Source organism: Sinocyclocheilus rhinocerous, unplaced genomic scaffold (genome assembly GCF_001515625.1).
Source record: "Sinocyclocheilus rhinocerous isolate Xijiao unplaced genomic scaffold, SAMN03320098_v1.1 scaffold780, whole genome shotgun sequence".
NCBI classification, from domain to species: Eukaryota; Metazoa; Chordata; class Actinopteri; order Cypriniformes; family Cyprinidae; genus Sinocyclocheilus; species Sinocyclocheilus rhinocerous.
Window position 1 is genome coordinate 1,433,555 of NW_015654937.1, and position 13,249 is coordinate 1,446,803.

Genomic DNA, 13,249 nt, shown 5'->3' on the forward strand with positions numbered 1-13,249 from the left:
CACGCACACACAAACAAACACACACGCGCGCGCACACGCACACACACACACAAACACACACACACACACACACCGATACAACAAATAATTTACAACATTCCTCTTTACAAGGTTGAAGTGTATTACCTTAGTATCTGCGCAATCTTTCAGGCCGAGCTCCTGAATGACGGAGTCAACCCTCATCTTCTTGTCAGCTGAGGAATACTCTTTGCGTGACAAGCGAAGATTGGCAGAGAATGCTAAGTTCTCTCTTACAGTCAGAGTTCCCATCAGAATGTCATTCTGAAAGACAAAAGAAAGGAAACGATGCATGATTTCATCATATTAATTTCCAATTATCTAGCAATTCTCATACAATCGCTACTATGTAAGTAAAACAATACATACTACCGTTCAAAAGTTTGGGGTCAGTAAGATTGTTTTTGTTTAAAGAAATATTAATTGTATTCAGCAAGGATGTATTAAATTTATCAAAAGTGACAGTAAAGACATTCATAATGTTACAAATAAATGCTGTTGATATTCAAATAAATGTTGAACTTTCCATTCATCACAGTATCTACAAAAATATGAAGCAGCACAACTGTTCTCAACATTGATAATAATAAGAAATGTTTCTTGAGCAGCAAATCAGCACATTGGAATGATTTCTGAAGATCATGTGACACTGAAGACTGGAGTAATGATGCTGAAAATTCAGCTTTAACATCACAGAAATAAATTACATTTTAACATAGATTCAGTTTTTTAAAATTGTAATAATATTTCACAATATTATTGTTTTACCTGTAATTTTGATCGAATAAATGCAGCCTTGATGAGCATAAGAGAGTTCTTTCAAAAACTTTTTTTTTTAAAAATCTAACCGAATCTTTGAACAGCAGTCCATATATCAGTTTTTTGTAATATGTCTTTTAGAAGGCCACAGAGAGTATTGTCTCCCCACCTGGACTACATAGGCAGAGCAGAGTCTGAGGTCAGAGGTCACAATGGTGTTGTCAACTAGAACCTGGCCTGATTTTAGGCACTTAGGATCTTTCCGTCCTGCAACGACATCCAGAAGCCTGAAGACAGACACACTGTAATTAATGCTATGTATTGTAAATGCAAATAAGGTAGGTTTTCAAAATAAAAGAAAAAAACTGTAAAAAGGGATAGTGCACCCAAAAACAAAAATTCTGCCATGATTTATTCCCCCTTATGTTGAATGACTTTCTTTTGCGGAATACAAAAGGAGACATTTTGAAGAACGCTAGGCACCAAACAACTTTGGGCCCCATTGACTTCCACTGTAGTCAAACAGTCTTGAAACGACAAGAGGGTGAGTAAACAATGACAGAATTTCATTTTTGCTTAAACTATCCAATTAAGAGATCACTGAAAGATAAAGTGATTCTGTCAAATTAAAGAGCTCGAAACGTGTGCTTGTGATGTCGTTCTCTAAAAAGAATTTCAGTTGCTTTGATATTTTATCGAATACAATGAGATTTCGATATTTTCAGTGTAACATTAATACATGATCATGCGCTTACGATGTTTTCCCACTTCCAGTCGGGCCCATAATAGCATTCATTCCAGGGTTCATGATCCCACTGCAACAGATGATGGAAAACATCACTTTTTGGACTGCTTTCAACTAGACAAGTTCTTTGGATTGTGAGCAGCTCTTTGCGCAACCAGTGAACTGTGTATCACTGATTAAAGCCCTGTGACTATTGTCCGTTTTACTGCACCCTGCAAATACAGATGGGCAGGCCAGTTCATGTCAGATCTAAGCTGACTGATATCATGACTTGGGGGCTATTTTCTTGGGTGGTGCAGAGCTATTTAAGCAATAGCTGTAAAACAATCTAAAGCTACACTACCAGTAAAAAGTTTGACTGAAGTTATGTTTCTCATGACCTACAGGTTTATGCTTAAAGAATGAGTACGAGTGTTCAAAATGTTGATTGGTAGAACATGGCAAACCTTTACCTGACATCTTTGAGGATGTCCTTTTCAACCCACTCCCTGCTAAACATCCCTGATCGTTCTTTGATGCGGTAGCGGAGATGATGGAAGGTGAGCGTGGGGCCTGGGGTCTGGAAACATGGCACTGACTCCTCTGTGTCTGTGGACGGCTGCTCCTTCACAGCCAGCTCATCCAGCATGATGCCTTCCTCCGTCTGCTGGAGATGCACACGGATTTAAACTAACAACCCGAACTAAATTAGTGTTATTTGCACCCATAAAAGCTATGAAGCTTTAAAACGAGAAATATGATTCTAGTAACACGGAGTCATTCTCCCCATTGCATTGAAAGTGTACAGTAATACAGTGCTTTTCAAATGTCAAATAATTATCTACAGTAAATGATTACTGAAGGGAGAAAGTGTTCAAAGCAGTAAATGATTTACCACACTTACTACAACACAGTAAATGATAATGTTGATGCATTTTTGTTTTGTTTGTCAGATGCACAGCAAACGTATAATTACAACATCTTTTTTTTCTAATTTGGTCGTTCCTTAAAAATGATATGCTTATCTATGTTGTATTTATATAAAAAGCTCACCAAAGGGCCAACCAAAATATGCTTGTCACTTCGTCTTCATTAATATCTTATTTTATTTTTTACACAATAATGACAAGAAAACGGTCAGGATACCTAGCTTGATGGAAATAAAGAGCCACTGTTCAGCGAGCATTAGCATGAGTAACGTTAAGTGTTTTACTATTTTCAACCACCTTTTGGAAGATTTCTGTAATTTTTATCAGAGTGATGTAATGTTTTAAATTTAGAGAAACCAACTAACAGCACAGAACATATATTAAATCCATTGGTAATACTTACTGATGCTTGTGCTGTTGTTATCCTACAGAAATGATGTCACTTCCTGGTGTACTATGAACCTGGCTTTTGTTAAGATTGTGGGGTTGGAAACCGAGAAGCGGATTTTATTTAGAATAGGATTCATTGTTTAGTATGTTTACTACATTACTATTCAGATACACATCACCGCTACTGAACAACAACGAGAAGTCGGTTCTTTTTAAAGAATCATCATACAGCGCGAATACTGTCCGAACAAATGAATCTGATGAGTCGGTTCTTTTTAGAGAATCATCATTACATTTACATTTAGGCCCTGTGTCCACCAAAGCGTTTTTAGCCAGCTGAAAACGCCCAGCTGCGAGCGCTTTAGAGCGCTTTTTGTGGCGCAGCGTTTTTTCAGTTGAGACGCTATGTGCATAGGTGAAAGAATTATTATGCTTACATTGATATTTTTCTCATTAATCTGAAAATGCCAAGGTGTTTTATCAGTGAAGTAAAAATAATATATTTGTCAAATATCTGTCTCGTAGAGTGTAGCATAATTATTAAGTTTCTAGGTATTTATGATTCAGTAATACAATGTATTTTATAGTTCAAAGCTATATTTTACATATCGGAACACATGAATCATTTAATATAATTAAAGCGTGTGTGTGTGTGTGTATATAGCATTGAGTTTGGTCTTTATCATCTTAGTCCATTATGCCACATTATGCCACGTTTTGCGGTGTGGGAGGAAAATACTATATACATATTCATTATATTAATAAACTGTATATTGGATTTGATATTTTAATAGCATCTTAATACATTAAGCTATGTTAAGTGTTTATGTTTTTCTACAGGAGGAAAACGCTTAGTGAGAGACTTTGCGCATTGCGTTCATATTCTGCTGTTCTGTGGCCACGGATTTGCGGGTCTTGTCTTTTTCTTGCAGGACCCTGTATGTTATAGTACTAAATTAGTTTTAATCGTTTAATCACCACAGAGTCTTGTCTTCATTGGCAACACGCACCATTTGTGTCGATTGCAAGTGACGTCGCAGGTATCGGAGAGTGCAAGTGGCGATTGCAAGTGACTTCGTAATTTAGTTTATTTTGTCTTGTCTTCACCACCTGGCTACTGTTGTAAAATGTTGAGAGATTCAAACAAAAATAATAAATAAATAGAACAAAATAAAAAAGACTGCAAGTGACGTCGCTAGCGGAAGCGCAAGTGTCTATGTGCATTCCAGAAGTACATGGTGCATCACTACTTGTTTCAGCTATTTTGAATAATTTTCCTACAAAATTAATAAAAGTATTTAAACAAGATTTCATTTTCTGAAATAAATAAATAAATTAAGAAAAAAAATTGTACAGATGACAGGTTTCTATTTTTAAGTTTTAGTTTTTTTTTTTTAAAGTTAGATATGCTATATTTTTTGCATTGAATTTTAAAATGCACTTTCACAATAAATAACACATTGTAAACACGACTAAAACCCTTAAGGCACTGTAAAACCAGGTTGTGCCTGTGTATTATTGCAGGAAAATAACATGCAATGATGCTTCTTTTGTTTGTTGATACAGTTGTTTTACTATAAAGGTCAAAATTGACCCCAAACATGACTGCATATTTTCTGAAAAATAAAAATAATAAAATTCAACTTAAACTTGACAGTAAAAGCAATTAGAAAAGCACTAAAAACAAGAGAAAAAAAAACATCCATTTCATTGGAACCATTAAAATGCATAAAAACTGTAACAAAAAATATGAAAATAATTTTTTTTAATTGTCAAAAGTCTTCTTGAGTGCTGTAGTGTAAACGATCAGTCTTGTGGCAACACTTTAAAAGTCTAAAAGGCCAGTCATTTAGACTCAGATAGAGTGAACGAGCGCCACAGAGAAGGCTGACCCCACAGCAAGCCCCAGTGTGAGGAAGAAGGACATGACGACCCCCGCAGGCTCAGCCAGCTCCCGCGGCACCACTTTGGGCCCGTAGATCATGGGCAGTGTGCCCAGGTACCCGTTGGAAATCCCCAGCAGACAGACGAAGACCACGGGGAAGAGGTCATGTGCAAAGAACACGCTGTGAAGATGGTACCGGGGCTGATAGTTGCAGAACATGAAGAGAGGAACCAAGGCGCTTCTGGAGACCACCAGCAATGGCAGCATGCGGCTGGTGGGACCCGGCACCTGCAACCAGGCCGTGACCTGGCGGCCGCAGAAGTCTGCAACGTTGTACAGTAGAAAACTAGTCAGAGGCACAAAGTATGTGGTAGTCCAAGGGCTTCCAGAGTCTTTATTCATGGACTGGATCGCCGAGGAAAGAGCAGGGAAAATCATGATGGAGATGAAGAAAACGTAGAAGACACAGCTGCCCAGAACCCAGGTCTTCTTCAGGATGGGTTTGAGGGGCGGCACGGATCCAGAGGACGAGTCTGAGCGGCTGCTGTGGCTGTTAGACTCACTGCAGGGTACAGCTGCTACTTCCATGTAGTATCTGAAAGAGGGAGAGACAGACAGACAGACGTCCCGTTGATACTGCTATTATGATCAGTGATGTCACAAAATACATACAGACATTGACTGCGATTAATATATTTCCAATTCCTTAATTAAAAATGTTGTTGTGGGGTTTAAAGTCAAAAATGTTTAGGTGGTGTACCTGTCTGGAAGCTGAAATAAATGGTTTCACTATTTATTTATTTGTTTGTTTGTTTACCAGACAAACAAACAACCATAGTTTGTCAAATCTTTTTGTTATAATTTCTAAAAAATATTAAACTTTTACAAAATAATATGAATATTGTAAAAACTAGTTTTCTGTTTCTGAATTAAAATGTTGTTATGGGGCTTAAAGTCTAAAATGTGAGGGAGGTGTAACTATCTGAAAATGAAAGAAACTGAAAGAAATGGTTTCACTGATGATGATTATTTATTTATTTACATTTATTCACAGTTGAGATCTTACTTAAATGCTAATGGCCTTTTTGAACCTTTTCAGTCAGGATTTCGTTCATCACATAGCACTGAAACTGCTCTTCTTCGTGTGGTTAATGACATTCTTCTGTCCATGGATTCTGGGTTAATAAACCTCTTGATTCTTCTTGATCTAAGCTCTGCATTTGACACAGTCTGCCATGAAATACTCATCTCTCGCCTTTCTGATATCGGTATCACTGGTTCAGCTCTTTCCTGGCTCATTTCCTACATCAGTGATAGAAAATATTATATCACCATACAAGGGTATAAATCTACCACTGCTCCAGTTTCACAGGGTGTTCCTCAAGGTTGAAAGGCACTATATAAATAAAACTTCTTCTTCTTCTATTAATGAATTAGGCTGAAATCTTAAAAATAATAATTATTTTTATTATTATTTCTATAAAACATTATACGTTTCTATAAAATAACATGAACATTGTTTAGGTGGTGTCCAGCAACCAAAATCAATGATTTTACTGATGATGATGATGATGATTATTAATGCATTTGTTTACATTTATTTTTAATATAATTTAATTTATTTATCATTTAGGCTGAAATTTGTAAAAAAAAAAAAATAAAAAATATAAAAAAGTATTATCTTTTCATTTGTGTTTTGTTTAAAAAGTCAGTGTGGTGTAACCAACAGCTATTTTGTTGTGTTGTGACAAGAACACCATAAAACAGGAACTTGTATTAAACAGAAGACCCCTGTAGACCCTCATGGTCTCATGCCTCAAAAAGACCAGTATTTAAAAACAATAAATCCATGTAAAAATAGGTTTAAAACTCTTTTTGCAAACGTAATGATTAGGATGTGTACACACATGCAAGATAAATATTTTACTATTTTGTGGTTACTCCGTTTTGACTCGACGAGTGAGAGACACTCCTACTCTCACAGCAGAGTCTCCAGATACAAAGACAAGGGGTACATGACCAAAACAAAAGCAGGCATTCACATCCCTCGGGGGATCCTCTACAACGACAGGACAGCGTCTTTGCATCACAGTTGTATCAAATCACATCAAGCCATAAACAGCTAAACATCCTTTAGGTGTGCAAACATGTCTGTGAGGAGAAACAAAGAATGCTATGCATACCTGTTAACACTGCCCAGGCTTGTTTTCCAAGTGTGTGGAAAAGAGCTTATTGTTTTGTATTTTTTCCCCCAAATTATTCCAGTAATGGCAATGGACCACAAACATTCATGTGTTGTCGTTTTTGCTGTATTTATCTGATCAAAAATACAGTCATATTGTGAAATATTATTATAATTCAAAATAACTGTTTTATATTTTAATGTACTTTAAAATTGGATTCATTTTTGTGATGGCAAATCTGAATTTTCAGCATCTTTACTCCAGTTTTCAGTTTCACACGATCCTTCAGAAATCATTCTAATATGATGGTTTGCTGCTCAAGAAACATTTCTGATTATTATCAATGTTGAAAACTGTTGTATTGTTTATGTTATTTATTTTTATCACGATGCATTTTTTTTTCAGAATTCTTTGATGAATAGAAAGTTCAAAGGAACAATTTATTTGAGATAGAAATCTTTTGTAATATCATAAATGTCTTGACTGTCACTTTTGATCAATTTAATGCACACGTCATGCGAAATAAAAAGTATTAATTTCTTTAAAAAAATAAAAAAATAAAACTTACTGACCCCAAACCACAAATCAAAAGAATATATTCAGAATGTTATTCTATTCTGACTAGATCAAATCAAATAGGTTCTTGAAATGAATATAGACAAAACATAAGTGCTTCTCTAGCATTATAGTTTAAATCATTGCTTGTGATGCTAGATATAATCACATCATGTAAAAGCAGCACTCTAGTGCCACTTAATGTTAACTGTAAGTACTGCACTTACATCAATAATTTTCATCCAAAAATTCTATCATCTACTCATCTTCATGTTGTTCTAAAACATTTATAGCGTTCGTTCTTTTGTGGAACAAAGGAGATATTTCGCAGAATCTCCAAGATGCTCTTTTCCATACAATGAAAATCTGAATGAGATTTGACAGCTGTTCGTCACACAATTCTATCATATGTTTTTAGAAGATTTGGAATATGATACAAAAGTCATATGGACTTCAATTATACATACACGGCTCTTTTATTTCATTTTTGGCCATTGAAAAAGTCTCCTTTGTATTGGAAACGATACACTTCTCCTTTTGTGACTGACAGATTTGATTATCAGCAGACATCAGGTTGATTTTAGTGGATGTAGGATTTTGAAAGATCCCTAACCCAAGTCTATAATAACAGTATGTTGGCACATCAGCAACTGCTGATCTCTACATCACAGCTGTGTCACGAAACTGCGGTTTGATCCCAGACCGCTGACGAAACTCATGGATTCACTACCAGCAGCACAGTTCCTCTTTCTGCTCATCTTTCAACAAAGAGCTCTGTGAATATCATATGGTGAGGTTTTATATGGGAGATACTCACGAGATAAATGAAAGAAAACAATGCTCCTTTTGTATTTGTAGGGTCAAATGTTTAGTGTAGTGAAATATTCATAATGGCTATCAAGGGCTAAGTGGTTATACCGTCCAATGATAGAAATGTCATAGCTTTAATGGGTTTAAGGAAACTCGATCACCTTGAGTAAGGCAGTCTGGGCAGCAGCAGGTACATGACGATACAGACAAGAGTGAAGACGTCCGCTGTGATGAAGTACACCAGCGCACTGTCGGTCACGTCACTCGAGGCAGCCAGGTCTACTATTGATGCCAATGCACTCAAAGTGCCGCCCATGGCCTGACCTGAAGACAAAAGACACAAGTTTAGTCTTGTGGCTCCATTATACATTGTGCTGTTGGCATGTGGAATTTTATTTTTGTATATTTAGAGATGAATAGCACTGATTTCCATTCATTCAACTCAAGAGGAAGAACACTTAGTGGAAAATGTAGTGGTACCTGATATGATTGCTTGAGATATTCTCATGGGAAAGTGGCCACTGATACCGAACACACTGCCAGAGAAGATGTTGGACGCCCCGCTGACCAGCGCCACACTGGCCAGCGTACCCCCAAAAAACTGCATCCTGCAGCCAGACATGTCCACTTTCACCAGCGCTGTGGTCACCACAAACACAACCAAGATCACCAGGAGAGAGAACAGTATCCGCACCTGAGAGGAGAACCTGAAAGAAATACCGGGGCCAGTGTGAAAGCGCCACATCAGGACAGCTGATGGAATTGTCACTTTAGAAGATTTGACATTTGCATGTTTTTAAATCTTGCCAAATTAAACATTCAAGCGGTTTGAAACCATTCAAAGCATGGAAACTTGATTCAGTCGACCCATGGTTCCCAAACTTTGCAAGGAGAGTGTGGGAAATGACATGCTTTGAGGTCAAATATGGACGCAATATGGATTTTCGTAAAATGCAACGAGGGGACTTTAAGGACAAAACTTTCTTTTTGCTTGTTGACATGCTGCTACTATTCCTTGAATAAGTAAGGGAATGTTCTGAAGCCAATTTAGTCCTTGTTTACCGGTTTACATCAATGCAGAGGGTCAGCATTAAAATATTTTTGACATCCTTGTTTGTATGATCCAATCGCTCACCCCAATTCAGTTAGTCTTCACACAAAACAGACATCTTATTTTCAACAATAATTTCAATGATTTTCAATGTTCACAACAAAGCCACAAAAAAGAGAAGTCTGGAGATGAACATGTAACGTTAGAAAATAAACACAGTGAGCCTTTATTCTCTGAGAGCACAGGAATTTGCAACAGTTAAAAAGGTACCACAGTACACTTGAACAGGACGCTGTGTGTGTGTGTGAACTGATTCAATTTAGGCTCAGCCAGAGATGCTTTTTTTGTGCTGCACAAGGAGTTGCAAACTCTTGCGCCTGTTAGAAAACGTTTTTGGCTTTTATAGGAAGACAAACTAATACTACCTTTCAACCAGTGTAGAATCTCCCTCCTGCACTCTCAAAAATAAAGGTTCGTTGTTGGCATTAATGGTTCCATGAAAAACCTTTAACACCCATGGAACCTTCCATTGCACATACGGTTCTTTATAGTGAAAAAAATAAAGTTCTTCAGATTATTGAAATGTTCTGGTCACTGAAAGGTTCTTTGGGGAACCCAAAATGGTTCTTCTATGGCATTCCTGCAAACACCCCTTTTATTTTTAACAATGGACAATACAGAAAGTGAAGTGTGCAGATTTACAGGTTTGTTTTACCTGTTGACCAGGAGGTAGTTGAGGATGAGACACAGCACTGAGGGAATAGCAGAAGCGATGGCGATGTAACTCTCAAAGTAGTCCTGCACACCAGACCAAAAAAAAGAAGAAGCATAAGTCACTCATAATCAATACATGTATCACAATCAGGGATGTAAGCAATAATGCCAGTCATTCCAAATATTTTTGAGGAAATCCTGTATAAAATAAATGCTCATTTCAGCACTTGTATGTAAGTCTTTAATTGTGTTTTATTATAAATGTGTATTGACATTATACGAATCACCTCTAGATGTCGGCCACTGAAAAAAATCACTCTTTAGACAGAAAAAAAAACAGTAAGTAAAAATCAGTGCTTCATAGTTAAAATGCTATAAGCAGTGCTTGATGTATTTTTTTAAATAGCCCTATTAAAGGGACTCAGACACTCAGACTTTCCTCAAAGTATCTTCTTTTATAGTCCACAGTAGAAACAAAGTCATACAGTTTTGGAATGATAGAAGGGTGAGTAAATCATGACAGAATATACATTTTTGGGAAAACTATACCAGAAAATCTCAATAATAAGTCATTTGGAAAGAAAATGCCCTTAAAGGGATAGTCCATCCAAAAACGAAAATTCTGTCATCACTTACTTGGTCCCAAGGTGCTCCCAACCTGCATGAATCTCTTCTGCTGAACACAAAAGATATTTTGAAAAAAAAAAAAAAAAAAAAAAACAAGCCAGTAGTGTCCAATGAGTTTCATTATATGTGCAAAATGCTGTCATCTAAATGAACAGAATCCCTAAAATGATTCAGACTGTCCAGTTTTACAGCTGAATCCAAGGTGGGTTCCAAAAACACATGAACAATCTCCTTTAGGTTTTATCTAAAGTCTACATTTCCCTAATATTTCCTGTGTGCTGGTAAAACAAGTTGAGAGAAACTCACACAGGTTTGGAACAACTTGAGGGTGAGGAAATCATGACTGATTTTTCATTTTTGGGTGAACTATCCCTTTAATTATCATGAATGTAATGTCATAAGGACATGCTTTCATAAAATTTACCCTTAAAGCAAAGCAATAAATGTTTGAATCATCCTAAGTGTAGCGTCTGGACCAATCAAACACACAATTTTTCATTTGATTTAACAAATCAGTTATTCATTAGATTAACAAATCGTCACAGTCCCCTCACCCAATAAACTGGGTGCCAGGATGTCTGCAACGACACCAGGCTAATTATTCATATTTCCCCATGAGCTGATTCGCTACATAAGTGATGGATCTCATTGAGAAATATGCCACATGCTCAAAACAAAAAGGTGATCAGAGCTCATGTGGTCTTGATGATCTATAAAAGATTCTTATTAAGTAAATGATACGCTTTCACTTTCACCATTTCCTGAGTTTGGGCAGAAGTGAGAGTGACAAACAGAAAAAGGATTATTAAATCAGAACTCATGAACTCACAACTTCTAATGAGTTTAATCTTATTATAAAATAATAATAATAATATAACCAGATTTCTGGTTAACTAAATCTACAACTTAACTAAAAATCCTTAACTTAACTTAAAAGTTATTGATGCCAGTAATAGAACCCATTTAATGAAACCTGATGGTTTTTCTTCCCGTTTAAAATAATGTGGTCTGTCTTTGCCACCCTGGCAACTAAGAGGGAAATACCAACATAAAATCCAACACACTTCAGTATCCCAGGATGCACCTCAGCCTTCTGATTCAATCTATTTAGAAACAAACGTGAAAGTGCAGCCAGATAATTATGAATTATGAATATTTACAATATTACTAGCTTTTAGCTTCGGTGACTCTAGAACACACTAAAGGAGCAAAAGAGAGCCTGTGCTTCTGCATATGAAAGAAACGTCAGTTCTGTCAAATATCACAAGACCTTGAGAATGCTAGGGTGAGCAGAAAGTGCAGAAACATGTTGTGACTGCTTTCAATAACTGTTCAGCTTGGTAACAAGTAAGTGACACTCGTGCCTGAGACAAACACTTTCTGTGTCATCTGACTCGCTTTAGCATTGTGCACTTGGCTGATATACTGTGTAAGACTGTGTATCTTCAAAGCTGAACTGTAATTTTTTTTTAGTCATTTTTACAGAAAAAAAAACACTTTACAATCGCTACAATAAAATCCTGTCAATTGGCCTACTGTAAGTTATCTTACCATATACAGTGAAAATCTGTAAAAGGTTTTAATTCAATTCTATTGTAAAATACTGTCAAATGTACAGCGTTTGGAAGTAAAAACTATTACTAAACTAACTAGTAATGCACGAACAGCTTTTAACACTCCAAAGACAAAGGGAAACATGAAATCGCATCGTATGACCCCTTTAAAATGTACTGATAACCACCATAATAATGCAGGTGGTAAAACAGAAATCAGAGTTCCTCTGTGGCCTGTCCATAAAACATGGTGCACAGGGTCACACACACAAAGACAAAAAACACCATCAGGGTAACACACTTGTAACTAAAGTAATGCAGTAAACTAAATAACAGAAAATGTAACACAAAACACCCTACTGTACATTACTGATAACAAAACTGAGAAGAAGCACAGCTGAAATGAAATATGATCGTATGTGATGTGTCACACTGAGAGTTCTGGCCATGCCCTTTTCCTGTTTTTTTTGCCTTGCGTTATATGGACATACAGAATATCCGTAAAGTCGCAAAGATTAAAGTCTCAAACCCAAAGAGATATTCTTTATAAAAGTTAAGACTGGTCCACGCCCTCCTAAAACGCCTCGTTTAAACACGCCCCCACATATCTACATCACTGTGTGGGAAGATTTGCATAACGCCGCCCAAATGTTCACGCAAAGAAAGAAGGCTTAACTTTGATTCTTGCTGTAGTATTGTTGCTGCCGCCGCCGCCATGTCGTGGAGACACTGTGTGTTTCGTTATGAAAGCGAAACTACTTTGTTTGGTCTTCCAAAAGAGGACACGACTAGAAATCAGTGGTTAAGTTGTATTTACAACACTGTTCCAGAACAGTTCAACCCAAATATTCAGATGTGTGCAGCACATTTTATGGAGGAAAGTAAGGGGCGTAACATTTCCGTCACATGCTTGAGTAGGGATGGGTATCGTTAAGGTTTTAACGGTATTACTACTCTTATCGATACTGCTTATCGATTCAGTACTTTAACGGTATTCTTATCGGTACTTTTTGTTTTATATACATATATATATATATATATATTAGGGATA

At 36.6% G+C, this 13,249-nt stretch overlaps 1 protein-coding gene and 1 pseudogene across 2 annotated transcripts in view; both read right to left on the reverse strand.

Annotated features, from left to right (window-relative positions):
* The window catches only part of LOC107717856 (ATP-binding cassette sub-family G member 2-like), a 9,442-nt pseudogene extending 7,017 nt beyond the window's left edge, over window positions 1-2,425 (reverse strand).
* Window positions 2,426-4,555: 2,130 nt separating this feature from the next.
* The window catches only part of LOC107717832 (equilibrative nucleoside transporter 3-like), a 13,126-nt gene continuing 4,432 nt past the window's right edge, over window positions 4,556-13,249 (reverse strand). For both annotated transcript variants that reach the window (XM_016524710.1, XM_016524711.1), the window contains 4 exons: window positions 10,020-10,102; window positions 8,734-8,960; window positions 8,415-8,577; window positions 4,556-5,300 (listed from right to left, as the gene is read on the reverse strand). In XM_016524710.1, the coding sequence (XP_016380196.1) occupies window positions 4,676-5,300; window positions 8,415-8,577; window positions 8,734-8,960; window positions 10,020-10,102 (1,098 nt within the window). In that variant the 3' untranslated portion in view covers window positions 4,556-4,675. The remainder of the gene's footprint in view (window positions 5,301-8,414; window positions 8,578-8,733; window positions 8,961-10,019; window positions 10,103-13,249) is intronic.